Raw genomic sequence first — 22,816 nt, forward strand, 5'->3', positions numbered from 1 at the left:
AAGCAGTAAAAACCTCTGGAAACTCCTTCGCACTACTGGCACAGTGGAGATAATCGTCCCAGAAGTCACCACAGGAGGCGGATCACCTCCCCAAACCCACCCCTTAGCTAAATCGTTTCCTAGAACGACACTCCCTCTACAGGCATCTCTGATTTCAGTGCTATTGCCACTTCTCCTTTTACCAGCTCATGTTCAAGTTCGATTCTGTGTAAGGGTGCAGGCCAAGTATGCATCCCCATGTCTTGGATCAAAACACTCCTCCCCAGACTTGACTCCTCAGAAAAATCCAACACCGAGTCTAGAATGAAGGATGCTGAACCCCCGGTGTCACGCAAAATCTTTACAGGTACTTTCTGTGACCTACCCACCAATGAGACAAAACCTTCCCTGATGAACTCACTGTAATCAGGCGGAACCATATCTGCCCATAGCAAGTTAGAACCTTCCGAGACGACTAGAAATTCGACAACCACAGGAAGACATGGCACAACAGACGCCATCATGGCATTTTCAGGACACATGTTCTCTACATCTAGGCCCAGTGCCCCCTGTCCTCCACCAACCGGAACTGCCAGGGCATGAGGTCTACTAGTACCCCCGGATAAACCCTTCCCAACTTTTCTTTTACTTTTCAGCACAGGACAGTTCAATTTCCAGAGAACAGAGACCTAAGGACAATGTCCCTTCCCCAAGCAATAGTTGCATGTGGAGTTAAAATCACCCTTGCTGGGACTAACTTGTTCATATTGTGGGTTAGGAGCAGAGAATCCAAAGTTCCCCCTAGGGAACTTTGCAGGGTATGGAGCTAACTAGAACCTCCCCCGCTGCGACCACGTGACTAAGATGGAACTTTGGTAGTTAACACAAACTCATCTGCCCACCTGGCTGCTCAAGGGCGGTTTTTGGTTTACGCTCATTGAGATGATTTACAATGCGCTCATGTGTGATATTCTTGAACTGTTCTAGTAACAACACTTCACACAAGTCATCGAGAGTCTTAACCCTTTCTGCCTCACTCCAACGTTTAAAGTGGCTTACCATCTCCCTCGTTACCTCCACATATGTCTGCGTCTCAGTTTTTCTCCAATTCCTGAAGCGCAATCGATAGGCTTCAGCACACAGCTCATAAGACAGGAGAATTAGAATACACTTTCCTCTCTACAGGATCAAGTGCTAAATAGGCCTCTTGAGCCCTGGGCGGAAGCATACTCTGAATCAGTGCAGTGCAGTCTGTAACTGTCCAACTTCTCTCCTCTGCCACTTTCAAATAAAGAGAAAAATACATCAGGATCCCTCTCATTAAATTTCGGCATCAGTCGGACCATATCACCCAAGCTGTCCCTAGACCTTCCATCAAAAGCTACGTCAGCATTAGGTCTTGCCTGGCGCAACATCTCTAGCTCAAGACGCCCCTCCTGCATCTGCTATACATGGCTAACAATTCCTTTTGCTCTGCAAAGGATAGACCCGTACCCACTGAGACAAATCAAGCCCCTGCCCCTTTGATGGGTGAACCACATGGGCTAGATCATTGGTCGCCAACCCGTCGATCGCGATCGACTGGTCTATCTTTGAGGCTTTCCATGTAGATCCCGAAAATAATAGAGAAATAAATACAAATATCCTATATTATGCATGATACATTTTCATAATACGTTTTGCAAGCACATCTCTCTCCCTCTCTGGAGGCCTATTATTTTTTTCAGTGTAGCAGTGCTGCATTTAAAGGTGTCTGATTTAAGTGACCAATGAGATAAAACAAGGGGGGCGTGGGGTGCGAACGTCAATATAGGCCTGTTGTACGATACGGCTCTCTGGGGACAGCTAGCATGGCGGAGGCTCCACGAAAGACGACGAAAACGTACAACTTCCATTCAGAATGGGAAGAGGAGTTTATTTTTACTTTGGTGAAAGACAAGTGTGTGTGCATGTTATGCCACCAAACACAAGCACTGTCCAAAAGAGGAAACCTGGAACGACACCACAACACCAACCACTCGAAATTCAAAGACAGCTACCCCCCAAAGAGCGCAATCCGTGTAAGAAAAATTGAGGAGCTGAAATCGGGGTTGAAGGCCCAGCAATCGCTTTTCACAAAACCTGCTACGAAAAAATAAGGCTGCTACTGAAGCATCCCTTCGCATTAGCCACCTGCTAGCTAAACACAGGAAACCTTTTACAGATGGAGATTTAATCAAAGAAGCGATGGCCATCACCGCAGAGACAGTTTTCAAGACGACATTAGAACTGCACTTCGTGGTGTACCGCTTGGCCCTGCGACAGTGACAAGGGGGGTCGAATCACTGTCAGAGGATGTGGATCGACAAGTATTGAAAGACTTGTCCCGCTGTGAATATTTTTCTCTACAGTTCGATGAATCCCTGGATGTAATGAACACAGCCAAGCTTGTTGTATTCGTCAGAATGGCTTTCCAGGATTCTACAACCTCCTTTGCACTTAAAGGAGGGAACAAGAGGTGGGGATATTTACCAGGAGTTCAAAAAGTATATTGATGAAAACGGCATCCCCATTAATAAACTAGTTGCCATTACTACTGATGGGGCCCCGGCAATGCGATCTGTGTGGGTAGGTTTCATAGCGCTGTGTCGTAATGACCCCAAATTTCCCGCATTCATTGTTTCACTGTGTTATCCATCAACAGGCCTTCGTTGGGAAAGTCTTGGATTTTTCCCATGTCATGACACTGGTGGTCAAACTGATGAACTCGATTAGAGCAAAAGCACTTCAGCACCGCTTATTCAAGGCGTTATTCGATGAGCTCGATGCCGCATACAGAGACCTGCTTCTCCATGCTGAAGTCCGGTGGTTGAGTTGCGGCAAAGTGTTGCAGCGATTTGTTGACTTGCTGGACAGACACCTGCCCCACATGATTAGCGCAGTGAATGGGTTCAAGGCCAAGCTAGGTGTTTGGACCACAACCCTAAAGAACAAGAGGCTGACCCACTTCCCCAACCTGGAGAAAATGTCACACGCCATCAAAAACAAGGATGTTTTTAACCCAGAGCAGTACTGTGCCCAGCTGGACAAAGTGACAACTGAGTTCAATCGCGTATTGTTGAGTTAGAAGTCATGGACGATATTGTTGCATTCCTCTCAAACCCATTTCTGCGCATTGATATAGAACAGGTAGCAGACAGATTCCAGCTGGTATTTGCTTTGCCAAGTGGAGTTGACATGGAGATGGTTGATTGGCAAAATGACATAGAGCTGAAAACCAGATCAAGGGACAGTGACTTTTGGGGACTGGTCAGCAAAGAGAAGTATCCTCTCCTCACTGCATGTGCACTAAGAGTGAGTGCCTACTTTGGATCTACTTATCTTCGTGAAATGGAATTTTCACAAATGAAAATAATCAAATCTAAGTACAGGAGCCGCCCTACAGACCGACAGCTCACTGACTGTCTCAGGCTGGCTGTCTGTAGCTATGAGCCAGACTTCAAGGCACTCACTGACAGTATTCAGTCGCTGCCATCACACTAATTTGAGTAACATGACGGCAAGAGTTTTGCCTTTAGATGGCGTTGGGAGGTGATGCTGCTTTACATGGGACATGGCGCTGACTTAATTGCACTGAGAATTTTATTAATACACATTACAGTTTCACATTCTAAAATGTGAATCATACATTCGTTAACTTCCATGTGGTTATTGGGTAAGCAAAACAGCTAATTACACTTCAATATCTGTCCACAAGTGTGTAGATTTTGTCCTCTTTGTTGTGTTCTGTTTGCTGTTTTGTGTGTGTGTGTGTTGTTGTACAGTTGTACAATATTATAAATGGGAAATAGGGCACATGGCTTTATTTTTTCAGTTAGTTTTGATTGATTGCATAAAAAAAAGAAGCTGAGCAAAGAATTACATGTAATTCATACAATTAGACTCAATAAAAGGCCTTTATGTCATGGTCTGTCTGTTTCCTTGTCTTGTTTTGGTGTGTTCGTGGTTTACTTTAGTATCTGCCTTGTTTCTCCCCATGTCCTGTTAAGTTTCCCTTCTGTGTGATTATTGGTCCCTCCCCTAATGTGTTCCAGCTGTTACTCGTTGCGTGCCCTGTGTTTGGTATTTAAGCCCTTGTCTTTCCTTTGTTCCTGGTCGGATCATTTTAGTTTGTGGTTAGTTGTGTCCTGTGTGTTACCTGTGTTCCCGGTGTTCCCTGTGTTCCCTGTGTTCCCTGTGTTACCCGTGTTACCCGCGTCACCCGTGTTCCTTGCCTTTTGAGTTAATAAATTATCCAGTAACACTTTATAATAACTACACACAATTCATCATTTATTAAGCATGTGTTACCTATTAGGTAATGGTTTGTTCACCATTAATTATTTATTGTTCATACATAACGTATCATTAGTAAAGCATTTCTTCACACAGTTATAAATGGGTTTGTTCATAGTGAATAAGCCTTCTAAAAAAGTAATTTTACCATTATTATCTAGGTACTTAGTGTATAAGGCCGGTTAAAACCTGGAAGTTGATGATTAACAGACTATCTAGACCTACATTTGTTCATGCCTTAAATAAAATGTTATGATTTAGAAATAGGCCTCAACTAATAGCTGGGGTGTTAATACATATGTTACAAATACTTACCAATTAGGTTAACCGTGATTAATTCATGAGTTACTACGGATTAGTTGACTACATGTTGTGAGCCCATCTAAAGTGAGCACTTTCTATGCTTTACAAAGCATTTATAAATGAATTGCAAACATAACCTGGACACAAATATGTATTATTCTATTTGGACATGCCTTCAGAACTATGCCTACGGATAGTTAGTGTTACTGCATCTTTAACAAGCACTTAACAACACTTCAATTCATGATTAACTCATGAGTTACTACTGATTAGTTGACTATATGGTGTGAGCCCATCTAAAGTGAGGACTTGTTATGCTTTTCAAAGTATTTATAAATGAGTGGCAAAAGCTAGCAGATACCAAAGAGACACAAGTAAAATAAGTATTATTTTAAGAAAAGGGAAAGAAATGTCAAAGTGTTGAAAACGTACAAATATTTATTTAAAACTAAATACATTATAATTATTATTTTCAACACAAATTGTGTTTTTAAACAGTGACTAAGATCACACACCCCAGGGGGAAAAAAAGAAACTGAAAATAAGCTATGAACAATGGTATTGAACAAACATTAAAAAAAGGCAAATTACAATAAATAAAAAAATACAATTAATGCATACTTATGTTGTCATAAAACAAACAAACAACAATATAAACATATGTATGTACAATTAATTAACACTACCTAGGCCTACTTATATTTTTTTGAGATGTCGTGCATTAGCCGACCAAATGCACCATGGTGGTGCTTTTTCGCCAGCCACTCGTTTCACTCTATGAGGGACAAATGGTCAGAGAGCAGACTTTCTGACCGATTTCCCCTCAGTCTCCATATCTGCTCCTTGTAAGAGCGCCAGGCCCTCTCCACGTGCTGAGTATGAGCCCCAGTACGCGGATCAACATACCACCTACTGTGATTCACAGTATGATGGTGGTACCCAAGCCCTGAGAGTACACGGTAGGAACGCCATTCATCACTTATAATTGATGTCCCTGGTCTGACATGGTGAACTATTAAAGGCACGAGGTGCCCCCTGGATCTCTTCTCCACAAGGCGCAAAACTGGCATCCTTGCCTCTCCATTCACGCCAAGCATCCCAAATACCCACTTCCGCCGTCTCCACCCACCAGCCATCCTTCCTCTTCCATACTTATACAGGAAAAAAACAATACAGATATAATCAGTTATATATTTTACTATTATACAATGATATTACTATAAAAAAATAACTTGATTAACTACTGTTTTTCACAAGTATCAAAATGTTGTAAACTAAAGCTAAAAACATACCTTTCGTTTGTGTCGAAAGTGGCTCAAACTCCCTTCTCCCACCAATCTGCTGACGTGTCCGCCTCCTCAACCTCTCCATCGCAAACACACATACCTCCCTTCTTTTTTTGGCCATTTTGGTCAGAGTGGCTGAACTGGCTGCAATGCTGTCTTCCATCATGTCAATTTGTCTAAGTCTAAGACCCTGTGAAAATCTTCAAAGGTAAATACAAAAAATGTTGTGCTGTTGGTCCTTGCTCACTTAACTGCTGAACTTTAAAGGCTCTCTGTCTCTACTACCTAGCAGCCACCATGTCTAGCAACACAACAGTCTTTCTACGCATTATCTGTTTTAGCTTTCAATGACATGTTAAGTCACTTTTGCATTGTCATGCACTGGTAATTCCTTGGAATAACATTTGTAGTTATTTTTGCTAATAGGGTTGTATAAAGGTGGTTATATTATATACCTATTGTTAACCTTACACATAACGCATAACACTAAAAAGTACCAACATAGCCAATAATAACAAGCAATGACAAATATAATGTTAACTCAACAATAGCACATACATTACAATAATACGAATAATAATGCAATCATAATACATTGAGTGTAGGCTTAAACATGTTATCCATGCTACAAAACAAATCAATTAAAATAAAAAGGTAAAACTATAAAAAGTTAATAAAAGTATGGCTCCATAATCAATTACATTAACAGAATGGCGAGGTGATTTCTTAAAACTCAAATGTATTGCTTACCTACCTGTACATGAATTGCATCCAATTTTTCAGAGAGACCTTTGAATGACTGAACATTGACTTATGCCGCACAGATTTTTGTGTGGGCTTTCTGTAATGTGCAGCCCGTCGACAGATCCTAACAAACAGTAACATACCGTTGTTGTTATTTAGAGAGGTGCATCATACAATTAAAATACAATCTGCACAATTGTACATGTCCCCATATTTGACTATAAACTACAAAATACATGATAAGGAAAAGCCCACATATCGAGAACTATGAATGGAAATGTCATGCATATTACTGAACAGCGCCAAAAGATGTAGTGGCCATAAATAGGCTAAATTCACGAGAAGAGAGTGTGCGCGCTTTAGTTCAAATGTGTGTGGCATACCCCCCATTTTGTTTTTTCTTTGGTCCCTCTTTCATGATTTTGTGGCCTTTTATTTTATTTACTTACGATGCTGTTGCATGTTTTGGCCTATAGATGGCGCTGTTAAACCAGAGTTAATGCAGTTTGCATGACGGTTAGGATGAAAAAGAGCTAACAGAGACGAAGTTGTCAAGTTGTCGAGAGAGAGAAAAGGGAAGCAGTCGTTGCTTATGAAGTGAGCTGAAAGATGTGTAAATGTGTAAATAAATGAAGGCAATCTTTCCCAGCACACTGTTTAGAGTTACTTTCTTCAAGTGTGCAACATGTGCACCCCAAGTAGGCTCAGTCTAGTCCCATATGAAGTTGAAGAAATAAATTACTTCGTTAAATTACTTCGCTGCCACAGAATCTAACGCCTGCGTTCAGTAGGGATCGCGTCATCAACATGGGACAAAGAAAGGTTTCGCGCTTATTCTATAGTGATATAGCCACCTGTTCCAGTTGGTGGACAGTAGCAGTAATAATGGCAAACAGAAAACGGATACAGACTAGAGGAAGAAAATATGTAGAGGAGACAGAAGCGGAAGGCAGCAGTGTTGGTGAGTATAAATATGTGTTTTTGTCGTTTTTTTAAACTTACATTGATTGACAATGAGGTAGATTGCTTGCTAGCTTGCTAGCTACTTATACAGCACAGCCACATATAGTAGCTAGCTACTCATATGCGGGGGCGCTGAACTGCATAAAGATAAAAGATAAAGATAAAGATAGACTTTATTGTCATTGAACAGTCACCTATACAACGAAATTGGGAAGCAGTAAGCAGTTTAATGAATAAGAAGTGAGAGTTTACTGTAGCCTAACTACCATGGAACGTCAACAAATTAATTCAGCATGTTTCTCCTGATTTCAGCAAACCAAATTAATCTTGTGAACGTATTATAAAGACAGTATAAGATAACCGAATGAAAACCTCTGAATGCAGTCTGTAATGAACTAATTGTATAGTATTTCTCACTGCATACCTGAACAATAAGCCATACAGGCGTTAGAAAAGGAAATTGACTGAAATCCATTAGTTTAATTTCTTTCTGTCAGATGAGGTTACTTTAATAGGCTAACAGTTAATGTTTTATAGGCTACTTTATGAAACCCGTGCTTGAATAGAAGAAACACATTTTACTGAATTCCTGTGATTTGTCCAGTGTCCAGTGATTTGACTTTAATTAGATTTTCTACATTGATTGAATAATGACATATGTATTTCTTTTAGGTGTGTCAGCAGCCCCCACAGCACAGCTGGCACTAAACAATAAAGCACATGAGTTGCAGATGTGCAAAAAGAAAATGGAATGGCAGAATGAGAAAATAGAGGAGTTGACCAAGGAGAGAGATTTCCTCAAGGAACAACTAGTATCCGGCAAGTCTCCTAACACAATGTTTAGTCAAAGTGTTGGTTTGTTTTTAGTAGGGTAGAAGGAAGGCATTGCGTGTCCTCTTCGCCTCCAGTCCGCCACAGTCATCTGCCGAGTGGTCCAAGAATGTACAGATCCATATTAGCAGATTCGCACATTCCCTTTCCAGTCCATCATTTTATTGAACTGCTGTTATTAACACACAACCGCAAACTCATGATGTTAAAGTCTTCGCTTAGTAAGGTTCTGGTTTAAGAGGCAGTCTTTGCTATCATCGTAAATAGTACTACTATTGCTTGGCAGCAGGCTACATCTATCAATTAATGACAGGAACGTCTGTCTCTCAGTCTGCGTGTGTTTGTGTACCTCGCATATCTCCCGAATACAATTTACATTAGTATTGTGATTGTTGTTTTAACATTCACATTAGTATTAAAATTACTTTAAAAAGTAGTGGGGGAAAAAGTGTGACCATGAACTTGCAGGATCTGGCTGTGCATTGTATGCGTGCAGTAGGGCTGGGGGTAAACGATTATTTATTAAACGATTAATCGGGCGATTATTTCATCGATTAGTCGACTAATCTAATGACTAATTGGATGGTTATTTATATCTGTTGCTCGATTAATAAAAAACATAATGTCTCTCAAATAAATACCAAAAAATTCTTAATATACTTTATTTAGCAACAGTTTTGCACAGCAAAAAACCTTCTGCTTTACACAAAATAAAATAAATAAAATAGTTTCACTGTTATACAAAATGAAAGGCCAGCCGTGCTCAAATCTGCCAGTGTGAGTGTGGCCAGTCTGGCCAGGCCAGGCCAATTTGGCCACTTGGGAGAGGTGTGCTGCTATGGTACGGGCCGCTACGGTACAGATGCTAATGAGCCGAAGTGCGCAGTCGCGCACACGCACGGCTACGCAACCTGAGCTGGATGACGTATAGTCCATGCGACGACCACGGACATAATAAAGGCGACGAGCCTTCTTTCCCATTAAACGGTAAACATATATCCAAATAAGCAACAGACTCAGCAAAGTGCGAACTGTGTTCTCTGTGTTGTTGTCCATTGCCCTCGAAAATCGTCGAAGAAGAAATTTGACGTCGACGAATTTTTGACGTCGACACGTCGACATCATCTACGCGTCGCTACAGCTCTTGCGTGCACATATGTGTTGTTATGTATTATGTGTTGTGACTCTTATGTTTGTATTATAATCTTTTTAAACAGCTCTTAAAAAAGATGAGCCCAAAGAAACTGCCGGTTCCAGTAGTGTCTCTACACTGGACTCATCTTCCTCCGAGATGAGTTCAAAGAGTACCGACTCAGAGTCATCCAACAGCTCATCCTCAGAGGACAAAAAGAGGAAGAAGAAGGGGAAAGGGAGAAAGAAGGCATCCAAGATGGTTAAAATGGAAAAAACACTGCAAAGAGGTTAGAAATACTAATTTCACCACTTTCCACTCACCTGGGTGCTAGATCACTCCTGCTTCGCTGTGTTGTGTTCTCCAGGCTGGCTCTTCCCATATGATGTGACATTGCATGTGTGATTGTTTCTAGCACTCACACAGTGAATTTTAGAGGAATAGCTTGTGGTCATCTCATATTCTAGATTGAAATCAGATTTAAGTGTGTAGCTGACAAGCCACACTAGATTCATAGTGTAGTGTAGTGTGTGTGTGTGTGTGTGTGTGTGTGTGTGTGTGTGTGTGTGTGTGTGTGTGTGTGTGTGTGTGTGTGTGTGTGTGTGTGTTAAAGATGAGTACAGTATGAGTACACTGTATATCTCTGGATTATGATTTATACTTAGTTGAGTATCACTTGTGGGTTGTTTAAGGAGCTTGTGTTATTTCTCGTTGTTGTGATTGTTTCTTTTTGTGTGTCTTGCCGTGATTGTGGTGAAAATGCTGGTATGTGTGGTGGTGTGTTGTCAGACGGCGTCGCACCAGACTGGAATTCACCGTTCCTCCGTTATCGTTTGATCATGCCGGACATTTCAGAGTAAATGGATACTCCTTCCCTCTGTGAGTGTGTGTGTGTGTGTGTGTGTGTGTGTGTGTGTGTGTGTGTGTGTGTGTGTGTGTGTGTGTGTGTGTGTGTGTGTGTGTGTGTGTGTGTGTGTGTGTGTGTGTGTGTGAAGGGAAGTAGATTTTGTGTATGTGTATGCTCCTTCACTCTGTGTGTGTGTGCTCCTTCCCTCTGTGTGTGTGTGTGTGTGTGCTCCTTCACCCTGTGTGTGTGTGTGTGCTTGTGGCCCTTCACTGGAGGCGGAATCTGGCTGTTTTGGAAAGGCATTCCACCACTGTAGCTTCTCCTGCCTCTCACCGGCAACACATACTGAGCATAGTTGCCGTTGTGTGTGTGTGTGCCTGTGTGTGTGTGCAAGGAGATAGTGTGTGTGTGTGTGTGTGTGTGTGTGTGTGTGTGTGTGTGTGTGTGTGTGTGTGTGTGTGTGTGTGTGTGTGTGTGTGTTAAAGATGAGTACAGTATGAGTACAGTAATATAAATGACAAAACTACTACTATAGATAGCACTAATTGTATGTTCTCTTAATTGCAGCCCGGAATCCCGAGCAGGCTTTGGCCCGGTACAAAAAGATTCTTAAATACTACAAGAGGCTTGGAACCATGTCTGGGGCATTTTGAAAGGTCGGTGTTGACCGTAATACAGTGGTGGTCAATGCACCAATCGCCGAGCTTTCCATTGCTGCCCCAGACCAGTACAAGGAAGCTTTGAAAACGTATACCATTCCACAAAATTGAAAGCATTTGCGGAACACTGTGCCTTGACAATTCTAGGCGATGTAGAAATAGTTGACGCAGTCAACACTCTTAAAGCCAGTGGTAAGCTGCTACCACTGAAAAAGCAATAATTATGTGCATTTTGTATTATGCTTTACATGTGTTCCTGTAAAGTAATTTTTAAATTTTCGGTACAATACCACTGTTCATATTTTATCTGTATTTTTGTTGTTGTGTGTTCTTTGTTGAAAAGAAGAATTTATGTAGTTTAAAATAAATATTTGTACGTTTTCAGCACTTCAGCACATAGCTTCTTTCCCTTTTCTTAAAATAATATTTTGTTTTAACTTGTGTCTCTTTGGTATCTGCTAGCCACTCATTTATAAATACTTTGTAAAGCGTAGCAAGTCCTCACTTTAGATGGGCTCACACCATGTAGTCAACTAATCCGTAGTAACTCATGAGTTAATCATGAATTGAAGTGTTGTTAAGTGCTTGTTAAAGATGCAGTAACACTTACTATCCGTAGGCATATTTCTGAAGGCATGTCCAAATAGAATAATACATATTTGTGTCCAGGTTATGTTTGCCACTCATTTATAAATGCTTTGTAAAGCATAGCAAGTCCTCACTTTAGATGGGCTCACACCATATAGTCAACTAATCAGTAGTAACTCATGAGTTAATCATGAATTGAAGTGTTGTTAAGTGCTTGTTAAAGATGCAGTAACATTAACTATCCGTAGGCATAGTTCTGAAGGCATGTCCAAATAGAATAATACATATTTGTGTCCAGGTTATGTTTGCAATTCATTTATAAATGCTTTGTAAAGCATAGAAAGTGCTCACTTTAGATGGGCTCACACCATGTAGTCAACTAATCCGTAGTAACTCATGAATTAATCATGGGTAACCTAATTGGTAAGTATTTGTAACATATGTATTAACACCCCAGCTATTAGTTGAGATCTATTTCTAAATCATAACATTTTAATTTAAGGCATGAACAAATGTAGGTCTAGATAGTCTGTTAATCATCAACTTCCAGGTTTTAACCGGCCTTATACATTCCTAAGTACCTAGATAATAATGGTAAAATTACTTTTTTAGAAGGCTTAATTACTATGAACAAACCATTTATAACTGTGTGAAAAAATGCTTTACTAATGGTACGTTATGTATGAACAATAAATAACTAATGGTGAACAAACCATTATTTAATAGTTTTTTTAGAAGGCTTATTTACTATGAACAAACCCATTTATAACTGTGTGAAGAAATGCTTTACTAGAATGTTATGTATGAACAATAAATAACTAATGGTGAACAAACCATTACCTAATAGGTAACAAATGCTTAATAAATTATGAATTGTGTGTAGTTATTATAAAGTGTTACCAATTATCCTTTTACCTGAACTGTCTGCAATGGGTCCTACCTGCCTGCCTGCCACCCGCTAACCGTGACAGAATGATCCGACCATCATTGGACCCTGCGGACGCTCTTTTTGTTGGAGGCTGTGTTGGGGCGTACGTGCAGCGCTGTCGCTTCAAGGCCCGGGCTGGACGGTGCCTTACGGACTATCAGATTGGGGCTGGTGAGTTTGGAGTGCCATCCGGTTCACATTTCTCACCAGCCCCTGAGCTGACTCCGGTCCCCGAGCCCTGTCCGGTTCCTGAACCCTACTCCTTCCCGAGGGTGCCACTCTTCCAGATCTTCCAGACCTTCCAGAAGGGGCCCGCCCTCTACTTTGCCTTCCAGAGGGGTGCCGCCTTCTAAACCTTCCAGAAGGGGTCCGCCCTCTACCTTGCCTTCCAGAGGGGTGCCGCCTTCTAAACCTTCCAGAAGGGGCCCGCCCTCTACCTTGCCTTCCAGAGGGGTCCCGCCTTCTAAACCTTCCAGAAGGGGCCCGCCCTCTACCTTGCCTTCCCGAGGGGTTCTGCCTTCCAAACCTTCCAGACCTTCCAGAAGGGGCCCGCCCTCTACCTCGTCTTCGTAATTCACTCCAGTATTGGTTCCCTCCTCCTGGCTCCCCTCCACCCACCCTATTTGGATTCAACCCTTTTTTTTGGATGTCGTGGGTCGCCTGGTAGTCAACCTTTGAGGGGGGGTACTGTCATGGTCTGTCTGTTTCCTTGTCTTGTTTTGGTGTGTTCGTGGTTTACTTTAGTATCTGCCTTGTTTCTCCCCATGTCCTGTTAAGTTTCCATTCTGTGTGATTATGGTCCCTCCCCTAATGTGTTCCAGCTGTTAATCGTTGCGTGCCCTGTGTTTGGTATTTATTTATTTTGGTATTTTCTTTCCTTTGTTCCTTGTCGGATCATTTTAGTTTGTGGTTAGTTGTGTCCTGTGTGTTACCTGTGTTACATTTTAGTTTGTGGTGAGTTGTGTCCTGTGTGTTACCTGTGTTACCCGTGTCACCCGTGTTCCTTGCCTTTTGAGTTAATAAATTATCCTTTTACCTGAACTGTCCGCAATTGGGTCCTACCTGCCTGCCTGTCACCCGCTAACCCTGACACTTTAATTGGAAATACATTCTGCGCTGTCTGTTTTTTCTCAAGTCTTCAATAGGTAGATCTTGCCTTTCACACAGGTCGAGGTCAGAGATCTTGGGCTTAAAAAGGTTGACCACTGGGCTAGATGTTTCGTCATCTTCTAACACGCCCTGGTCAATTAAACCCATATGTACTACAGCAAACACCTCCTTTTTCTTAGACCGACCCTGCATAACACCGGGGGTAAGGTTATAATGTGTGACGACCCGCCACAATTCTTCAGCTTTCAATCCTTTAAGTAACTCGAGTGGACTGGCCACAAACTCCTTAAAAAGATCCATCCTACTGTAAGCCAATCAAAACATCAACGGTCCACAAATGCTTAATCGCACAATACTGTAGAGGTATAGGATACATGGTCAAAACTGTATTCATTTAGTTTTTGTGGGCAATCTAGACGGTTAATTTAGAGCCCCCAAGTTATTTAATACTCAATTATACAATATAATAATTGTATAATTGAGTTTTCCTGTTTCATGCCAATTAATATTCTAAGGTGTAATGACTAAGTTCCGCCACTAAGCAATGCTATTGAAGTACTGAGGAGGTTTGGAGCAGAAGAAGAAAGCTCAGTTGTTGATGTGTAGAAGTTGTTATTACGATGTTATTACGGTGTAGAAGAAGAAGCTTATTGATTGACGGAGTAGATGCTTACAGCCTGAGAGAGAAGAACGCTTGCACACTGTATTGTTGGAACATATCGCTTCTTGTTCTGCTTTAAAATAAACAGAGTGTTACTCCAACGCAAGTGCAACCTCCACCTGCGTTTCTGTAAGCCTGCAAAATATTTTGGCGAGCTAGCCAGGAGAAGAGTTCAAGTTGAAATCGCACGCGGGGTCGCCATTACGGGCACCCGACGAGAGAAGTGGACTTTTCCCCGGAGACAAACCTAAAACTAAAAAGCAAGAAAAGAAAAGAACTATTAAGAAATACAAGATGGATTTGGAGCTACTCTTAGACAGAGCCACCACCAGGCTAAGTCAGCTAAATCGGGACCAATTGTTGAATGTCTGCAAACATTTGGAATTTATTGAAGGAGATGATGAAACTCTCGCTGATAAGAGTAGGCGCGCAATGATCAAAATGGCGGAAAATAAGCTGGACGAGATAGAAAACTTCACAGAGACAGATGTAGCACTACAGCTAATGAAAGAACTGTTGTCGTTCATCGTGGAGGAAGCCATCCAATAGGACGAAGAAAAGTCAGAGCATGATGAGATGGAAGGAAAGTTCCAGGAGCTGCAGCAGTCCCGCCAAGCCTTAGAAGAGGAAATAAAAGAGCTGGGTGTGAAATTAAATAAAACTGAGGCTACCGCAGCAAGCTACATTCCGAACTTGCCGCTAGCCTGAGCGCCAGAAGTGACCATCCGCCGTGAGTTTCGCATCTGTGGCCAAATCGGCGAGGGAGGACAGTGTGACAAATTGTCATACAACAATCTCCTCCACCAGATAGAGAGCGGGCTCCGTAAGGGTGATGGTGAGTCAGACGTCATAGAAGCAGTGATAAGGGCCATCAGCCCAGGCTTTAGCTTCGAGACATGCTTGAAATAAAGCATGATTTGACCCTGCCTCAGCTAAAACTAATATTAAAGGGACATTACAAAGAGGATGATGCCTCGGACCTGTACCAAAAGTTTATTACTATTTCTCAAGATCCAAAAGAGTCAGTACAGGATTTTTTGTTCAGAGCCATTGAACTTAAGGACAGACCGCTTGTTTTATTCAAATAAAGAGAGAAACACTTCAGTGAGTACAGGACTGCTAAATGACAACATCAAATTCCAGATTAAGCCATACCTTGATAATCTGGAAGTGACTGATTAACTCTTGATCAAAAAAATAAATGAAGCAACTAATCTGGAGACAGAGAGAATAACGAAGTTGAAGAGGAACAATGCCAAGACTCCAAGAGTGGTGGAGCTACAGACGACCAGCAACACCTGGGACAGCACGCAGGGCTTCTCCTCAACCCAGAACAGACAGCCAGAGAAGAACACCAAAGGGCCCTCCAAGGAAAAAACAAAAGTCGCTCACCATCAATCTGAGCCCGAGGTGAACATCTTGGTAAGAGAGCTTCAGACGGAGGTAGCTGACATGAAGCGGATGATGCTTTCCTCCATGAGTGTGGTGAGACCAACAAACTCAAAGCAGACAATGGCAGACAACAGGGACCCGCGCCGGAGGAGAGGCTGCAGGACGTGCCAGGACAAAGGAGAAGGAGACCGCTGCAGTCACTGCTTCAAGTGTGGAGAGCTGGGCCACATCCCACAGAGGATGCAGAGTTTTACAGGCGCAGGGAAACGACCAGGGGTTGCTGCTGAGGGACCGGCAGTGACCCAGCCATGATCGTCAGAGTCCTGAGGCTGCCATTTCTGTCTGCAGGAAATAGGCACGTTAGAAGGCTACAGTTATGTACAGGTCAGAAGCATCACTGGCAAGAACACAAAGCCCTGTGTAAAACAGTTAAGTTGATTGAGCAACACCTAGCTGGGGAAGAGGCACAAAAAAACAAGTTACCAGAAATCGCTAAAGTTAATTACCTCTCAGCAAAACAAGGTAAAAAGCTTATCCAACTAATTGGGGAACGTAAAATGGTAAAATGTACATTTGATAATGGGCCAGTGACAGCATTGTGGGATACAGGTGCTCAAGCAACTGTGATCCAAAAATGACAAATGGCGAGTTGAGCATCTGCCGAATAGCACTATCAGAGCAATAGATTAACTATTAGGGCCAGTACCACTAATCAGACTTGCTGCCAATCAGACAGAGATACCATTTATGGGGTGGGTACCTGTAGAATTCAAACTAAGCATGTCAGACACTGCTAGTTCTAATCTGCTAGTGCCAGTACTTGTTTCCAGCGACCCCAATGTGGCAGAAGACCCCATCATTGGCTTTAATGTCATAGAGGAGGTGGTTAAGGAACTGAAACAACAGCAATGTGTTACACATACAGACAGTGCCATAGCGCTTTTGACATTGACTCTTGTGCAGGAAAAACATTTATCCAGCTGAAACATACTCGTCAATCCAGTAATGAGGGGATTCCAGTAAGTACTGGCAAGAGTAAAGTGATACTGCATCCAGGTAAAACCACTACAGTGAGATGTCGCACACACACAGGGGCTGAGAAAGATGCAGAAATGTTGTTCTGTCCAAAAACGAGTACAGACTTACCTGAGGGGTTACAAATACAAGAATTATTGTTCACCATGAAAAGAGGTAACTGTTCAACTGTCCCTGTTTCTGTTATTAATACCACAGGACACAGTATCACTCTGGGCCCACGCATCAGCCTGAGACACATAGAGAGTGTTAAAGCTGTGTACCCGGCGGCCATACAACCTGTGACACTAGCACAAGTAAGTTCAGTCAAAGTTAAACCAGGAGAGACAGACTGCCCGGACACAGACAGTAGGGCAGTTTGGGATCCCCCTGTAACATTAGAACACTTAGCTGGTGACCAGCAGGCCCTTGCAAGAGAAATGCTTAAAGAGGAATGTGAAGCATTTGCCCAAGATGAGTATGACGTAGGCTGTATCACTTCACTCCGTATGCACATTACTCTAACTGACCAAACACCAGTCCAAAATACATACATTAGTGTGCCTAAGCCATTACATCAGGAAGTAAAGGATTATTTACAGGACCTGATTAACCGGGGCTGGATTACAAAATCAAAATCACCATACTCATCACCCATAGTTTTTGTGAGGAAGAAATCTGGTGAATTGAGACTATGTGTGGACTATTGTGAACTAAATAAGAAGTCAGTGCCGGATAGATATCCTATTTCCAGGATACAGGATATGCTAGACAGTCTCAGTGGAAGCTCTTGGTTTTCAGTGCTAGACCAAGGAAAGGCCTACCACCAAGGCTTCTTAGATGAAGAAACTCAGCCACTCACTGCCATTATAACTCCGTGGGGCTTATACCAGTAGGTAAGGATCCCATTCGGACTGAGTTCAGCTCCAACTGAGTTTCAAAGAAGTATGGAGGAGTGTCTGTGGGGTCTGCTTGACGACACATGCCTGCCTTACTTAGATGACAATTTAGTCAACAGTAAGTCCTTTGAGGACCATGTAGAACAAATAAGGGAAGTGCTACATCGGTACAAGCAACATGGAATACAACTCACTGCAAAGAAATGTGAACTGGTTAAGTCTAAAGTGAGATTTTTGTGCAGAGTGGTGTCAAGCGCAGGTCATAGCATGGATCCAGCTGAAGTGGCCCCTGTACAGGCTCTAAAAGAAAAACACCCCACTACAGTAGGAGAAGTCAGGCAAATGTTGGGCTTCCTATCCTATTATAGATCATACATTCAAGGCTTTTCTCGCATTGCTAATCCCTTGTATGAACTGTTAGCTGCCCCGCCCACTGCCTACATTCCTGAAAACAATGTCAAAGTTGCTAAAAGGGGGAAAACAAAAAAAGGGAAATCAGGACAGTTACCCTCAGGGACACACGTTTCATGGACTGACAATCACCACCAGGTGTTGTGTTATCTGATTGACAAACTCTCCAGCCCTCCAATTCTAGGCTACCCGGACTTTAATGAACCATTCAACCTGCACACGGATGCTTCTCAGGCAGGACTAGGAGCAGTGCTCTACCAGCGCAGTCACGGCAAGCTAAGGGTAATAGCCTATGGGTCCAGAACGCTCACCCCCCCAGAGAAAATGTATAACCGTCACTCTGGAAAGCTTGAGTTCCTAGCGCTTAAATGGGCTTCAGAGACTATCTTTTTCACGCTCCCTCGTTTTTTCGTCTATACCGATAACAATCCACTCACATATGTTTTGACAACAGCAAGGTTGAATACTACTGGACAGAGATGGGTTGCTGAGTTAGCTGACTTTAATTTCAAAATTAAATACAGGCAAAGCAAATGCTGATGCAGACGGTTCAAGAATGCCAATGGATTTTGAGAGCTACATGAATCAGTGTACCCAGTCAGTCTGTCAGGATGCCGTCAGAGCAACAGAACAGGGCATTTTAGTCCAACAAAAAGAACCAAGCCCACTCCTCAGTTCAGTGTCGTTTAATGCTCTCAAGGCACAGATGGAAGATGAGCGTTTGCTCAATACTGTTCAACCGTTATCCAGAGAAGAGATACAGGCAGCTCAGCAACAAGACCCTGTGATAGGCAGAATGTATGAATACAAAGAGAGAAATGAAAAGCCTACTGTACAAGAGCTGAAGGGTGAAAGTGTTGAGTTTAAGAGAGTGGGGCAAACTTGAAATCAGAGCAGATAGGACTATGTACCGGAGAACTCAAACAAAAAGTCAGCTTGTACTCCCAGAAACATACCGCCCGCTCATCCTAAATGAGCTTCACAAGGAAATGGGCCATTTGGGTACAGAAAGGACAGTAAACTTGATCAGAGACCGCTTCTTTTGGCCCAAAATTTAAAGGGATGTTGAACATTTCATAACAAATGTGTGTGAGTGCCTCAAGAGGAAAAAACCAAACAGACAGTCAAGGGCAACCATGTTGAGTATTGAAACCACACTCATGCCTATAACTGCACTACTAGCGAGGCCACAGGTTATTCTCCATTCTTTCTCCTGTTTGGCAGGCCACCTCAACTGCCAGTGGATTTGTTGTTCGAGACAGAGAGTGAGAGCTGCGCCCGCTCCTCCCAAGAGTATGTGGAAAAGTGGGGATGGAGGATGGCTGAAGTGTATGACATTGCTTCCAGAAATACTTCCAAGTCAGCGGACAGAGGAAAGAGACAGTATGATAAAAAAAGGTACGGTCCCACACTCCAAGTAGGCAGCCGTGTCTTAGTGAGAAATGTGACTGAGAGAGGAGGACCAGGGAATATCCGCTCTTACTGGGAGGATAACATTTATGTCATCAAGAGTCAAAAAGGTGAGGACAGTCCTGTGTTTGAAGTGGAACCGGAATGTGGTCGAGGCAGGACAAGAATCCTTCACAGAAACATGCTCTTACCCTGTGACTTCCTCCCAGTCACCACACATGGAGAGAACACTCCCACCACAACTCATACAAAGAGATGTAACAGGGACAAAAACAAACAAAAACATGTGACTGGACAAGCACAACAACAAATGGACAGTGAGGACTCTGATGATGATTTTCCTGCAGTGACATTCACTTGTTCTCCAGCTGAACCTCGAGGCCCACCATCGCTTAACCCCACAGCTGAGGAGTTGTATCCACAAGCCAAAGAGGCTGTCCAAGAAGGGTGTGAGCCTCATCTTGTTGAAGACGAACAGGCCCACACAGCAGCTTTGGACAGAAGAGGCTGCTGGTGTCGATGAAGTGAGCTCAGAGGATGAAATTATTGAGACAGAGCTGCGGGACTCATATCCAAAGAGACAGAGGAGACATCCCCAAACACTGACTTATGATCTCACTTCACAGAATGAATAGTTTCCACCCAGGGGATAGATGTAAGAGGCTACTGGCGGCCCTGGTAGTGAACTAAAAGGGACTTTGTAAACTGAAAAGACACTCCTTACCTATTTTGAATTGTACCGTGATGTACCTTGTGTTTATTTTGTAGTAGGTAACACAGACTGTTGGCTGATTGATGTGCTGTGTGTTAGGGATGGGCATTCGAAGTTGTCTTAGTCGATCGTCGGGAAAATTAACGATCAATTAGTCGATTATTCGTTAATATTTTACATTAAAATGCAGCAAAAGTATAACAGCACCAGGACTTTTAACTATACATGTATCACTCCGCTGTTTATGTTCTGCTAGCTAGTGTGTGTGTTGCTTTGCAACAGTTCAGTCCCAGTCGCGGATCCATTTGTGTTGGCGGTGCCAAATAAATCATTAAATAAACAAACAAATGTTAACTAATTAATGGTGCTTGTAGAACTGTTTTATAAAAGCAATATCACACTCGAGGTCGTGCTGTTGTAGTGAATATCAGCACAGCTGTGATTATCTTCTGCACAATCACAGCCGTGCTGACGCACTCCCTCTCGTGTGATATTGCTTGATTCTAGCATATAAGTATTTATATGCTAGAATCAAAATGAAATGAAAATACAAAAACAGCGTGTGTTCCAATATCCATACTATCCGTACTTACTAGCATAAGTTTGAGTAGGCCTACGTAGGGCGTTCCGATTCACATCGGGCGAAAATAAATGTACTGAAAGGACCCGGATGGTGTACTCAAAACGGTCAAATCGCGAAGTGTGTGGCGAGCCAGGCTGAGCCAAAGTCGGCGCATTTTCCACATAGCCTGCATTAATAATCATTTTGTAGTTTTTATAGCTTTTTATATATAAATCTTTATTAAGGACTCAGATGGTCCACTCACATCCAGCATACACACACACATATGACACATTAAAATACATACTCAAAAAATAGCTGCTAGGCGTAAAGAGTTCACCGTTCAAAGCGGGATGTTTATTGTGGGGGAGGAGCCGCAAATGTAAATATTGCCCCCATGTGGTAAAATGTTTAATTGCACAATGCATTAGTTTAATCAATGAAAAATTTACATAATCAACGAAATTCTTAACGATCAATTAGTCTATCGTCGATCAATCATGCCCTTCCCTATTGTGTGTGTTGGGTATCAGTTATAGAGAAAATAAATGACTCAACCAAATGTGCGACTTCAGGGATGTGTAATATGCATTAAATGTGTTTGGGTACGAAGACTAATGACATGACATTAGGAGTATCCCTGACTGCAGTGCACGGTAGTCTGGGTATCTCATAAACAAGGTTATAACCTTGATGTTCCCATCCAATTTTATGCATGTCGCTGTATTTGTGTGAAAGGCAAGAAGGTATACTAAGATGTCGGGACGACATTTTTTCAAGTGGGGGAGAATGTAGAGGTGTAGGTTTACATGGTCAAAACTGTATTCATTTAGTTTTTTTTGGCAATCTAGACGGTTATTTAGAGCCCCCAAGTTATTTAATGTATGTTCTATAATTGTATAATTGAGTTTTCCTGTTTCATGCCAATTAATATTCTAAGGTGTAATGACTAAGTTCCGCCACTAACCGATGCTATTGAAGTACTGAGGAGGTTTGGAGCAGAAGAAAAAAGCTCCATTGTTGATGTGTTTTTATTACGGTGTAGAAGAAGAAGTTTTTTGATTGATGGAGTTACTTACAGCCTGAGAGAGAAGAACGCTGGCACACTGTATTGTTGGAACATATCGCTTCTTGTTCTGCTTTAAAATAAACAGAGTGTTACTCCAACGCAATTGCAGCCTCCGCCTGCGTTTCTGTAAGCCTGCAACAGTACCAATAACCTGTTATCAGCTATAATGCCTCGACTCAGAACGGTGAGTAGCGTGATATATCACCAAAAAGCACAGGAGAGATAACTATCAGAGCTGCCCCGTATCTAACTGGAAGTAGAAGTCCCTATCTAGCTACCAACTAGTCTTCGATGTGTGCCCTCATGCAATTTGATTGCTAGCAACCCCAGCGTGTTCGACACACCCAAAAACAACAAACAAAACAAAACAAACAAATAAAACAAAAACAGCGATAAGCGCTCTACTCCTACACGGGGGTTCACTTAGCTCGTATCTAACCCACTCGCTTCAGTGACATTTAACAAAACAATCCCATGCCACCGACCAGCCGAGGATCATAACCGGTAACCAGGTCACCAGAAAGGAAGGAAAACTGCCACCAATCCTTCCCACAAGCTCTCCCTTGCTGCAAGCCAAACAAATCAATTAGTTAAATCAGTAGTAATGCAAACAATCAACAGGCCAACTCAATAACCCATATTCAAACAAACAAAAGATCAAAACTACCAATGAACCAAATATGCAACCAAGCAAAACAATTAACCAACTACTCAAACACTGCAAGTGTCCCAACAATATCACTCTCAAACTAACTATGCAGTCTTTGGTAAGATATGAATAAAAAAAACTCAACAAATCCTATCCCGGACGAGCCCCCAATTTGTTATGACGTGTAGCGCTTGTCTGGGGCCAGTACTGGAAAAAAGCACTAAATATCTACCCAGATTCAAAGGAGAGGCAGCCTAAGAACCAAATAGAATAAGTTGAATAAAAGAACAGTTTATTGCTTCACAATCGGTCATGCAGCAACCACAATATAAATCAATGAAAAATAAAAAAAG

General features: G+C 42.3%; 1 protein-coding gene across 3 annotated transcripts; it reads left to right on the plus strand.

The window, feature by feature from the left end:
* The first annotated feature begins 7,381 nt into the window (after nt 1-7,381).
* Nucleotides 7,382-11,378, plus strand: LOC130393464 (uncharacterized protein DDB_G0280579-like). 3 transcript variants are annotated; one of them, XM_056604148.1, is made up of 5 exons: nt 7,382-7,587; nt 8,262-8,408; nt 9,638-9,841; nt 10,342-10,431; nt 10,967-11,378. In XM_056604148.1, the coding sequence occupies exons 1-4, from the start codon at nt 7,434-7,436 to the stop codon at nt 10,410-10,412; spliced, it is 576 nt and encodes a 191-aa protein (XP_056460123.1). In that variant the 5' UTR covers nt 7,382-7,433; the 3' UTR covers nt 10,413-10,431; nt 10,967-11,378. The 3 variants fall into 3 exon arrangements, with proteins under 3 accessions (XP_056460123.1, XP_056460121.1, XP_056460122.1); XM_056604146.1 differs by having other exon boundaries at nt 10,342-10,408; XM_056604147.1 differs by lacking the exon at nt 10,342-10,431.
* Nucleotides 11,379-22,816: the final 11,438 nt, after the last annotated feature.

This window comes from Gadus chalcogrammus, chromosome 12, assembly GCF_026213295.1.
Source record: "Gadus chalcogrammus isolate NIFS_2021 chromosome 12, NIFS_Gcha_1.0, whole genome shotgun sequence".
Lineage (NCBI taxonomy): Eukaryota > Metazoa > Chordata > Actinopteri > Gadiformes > Gadidae > Gadus > Gadus chalcogrammus.

What these genes read in the sequence shown, in the direction of transcription:
- LOC130393464 (XM_056604146.1), top strand. Translation starts at nt 7,434, where the DNA reads ATGGGACAAAGAAAGGTTTCGCGCTTATTCTATAGTGATATAGCCACC. An exon ending in AGCGGAAGGCAGCAGTGTTG is followed by an intron (nt 7,588 to 8,261) that starts GTGAGTATAAAT and finishes TATTTCTTTTAG; the next exon opens with GTGTGTCAGCAGCCCCCACA. An exon ending in CAAGGAACAACTAGTATCCG is followed by an intron (nt 8,409 to 9,637) that starts GCAAGTCTCCTA and finishes CTTTTTAAACAG; the next exon opens with CTCTTAAAAAAGATGAGCCC.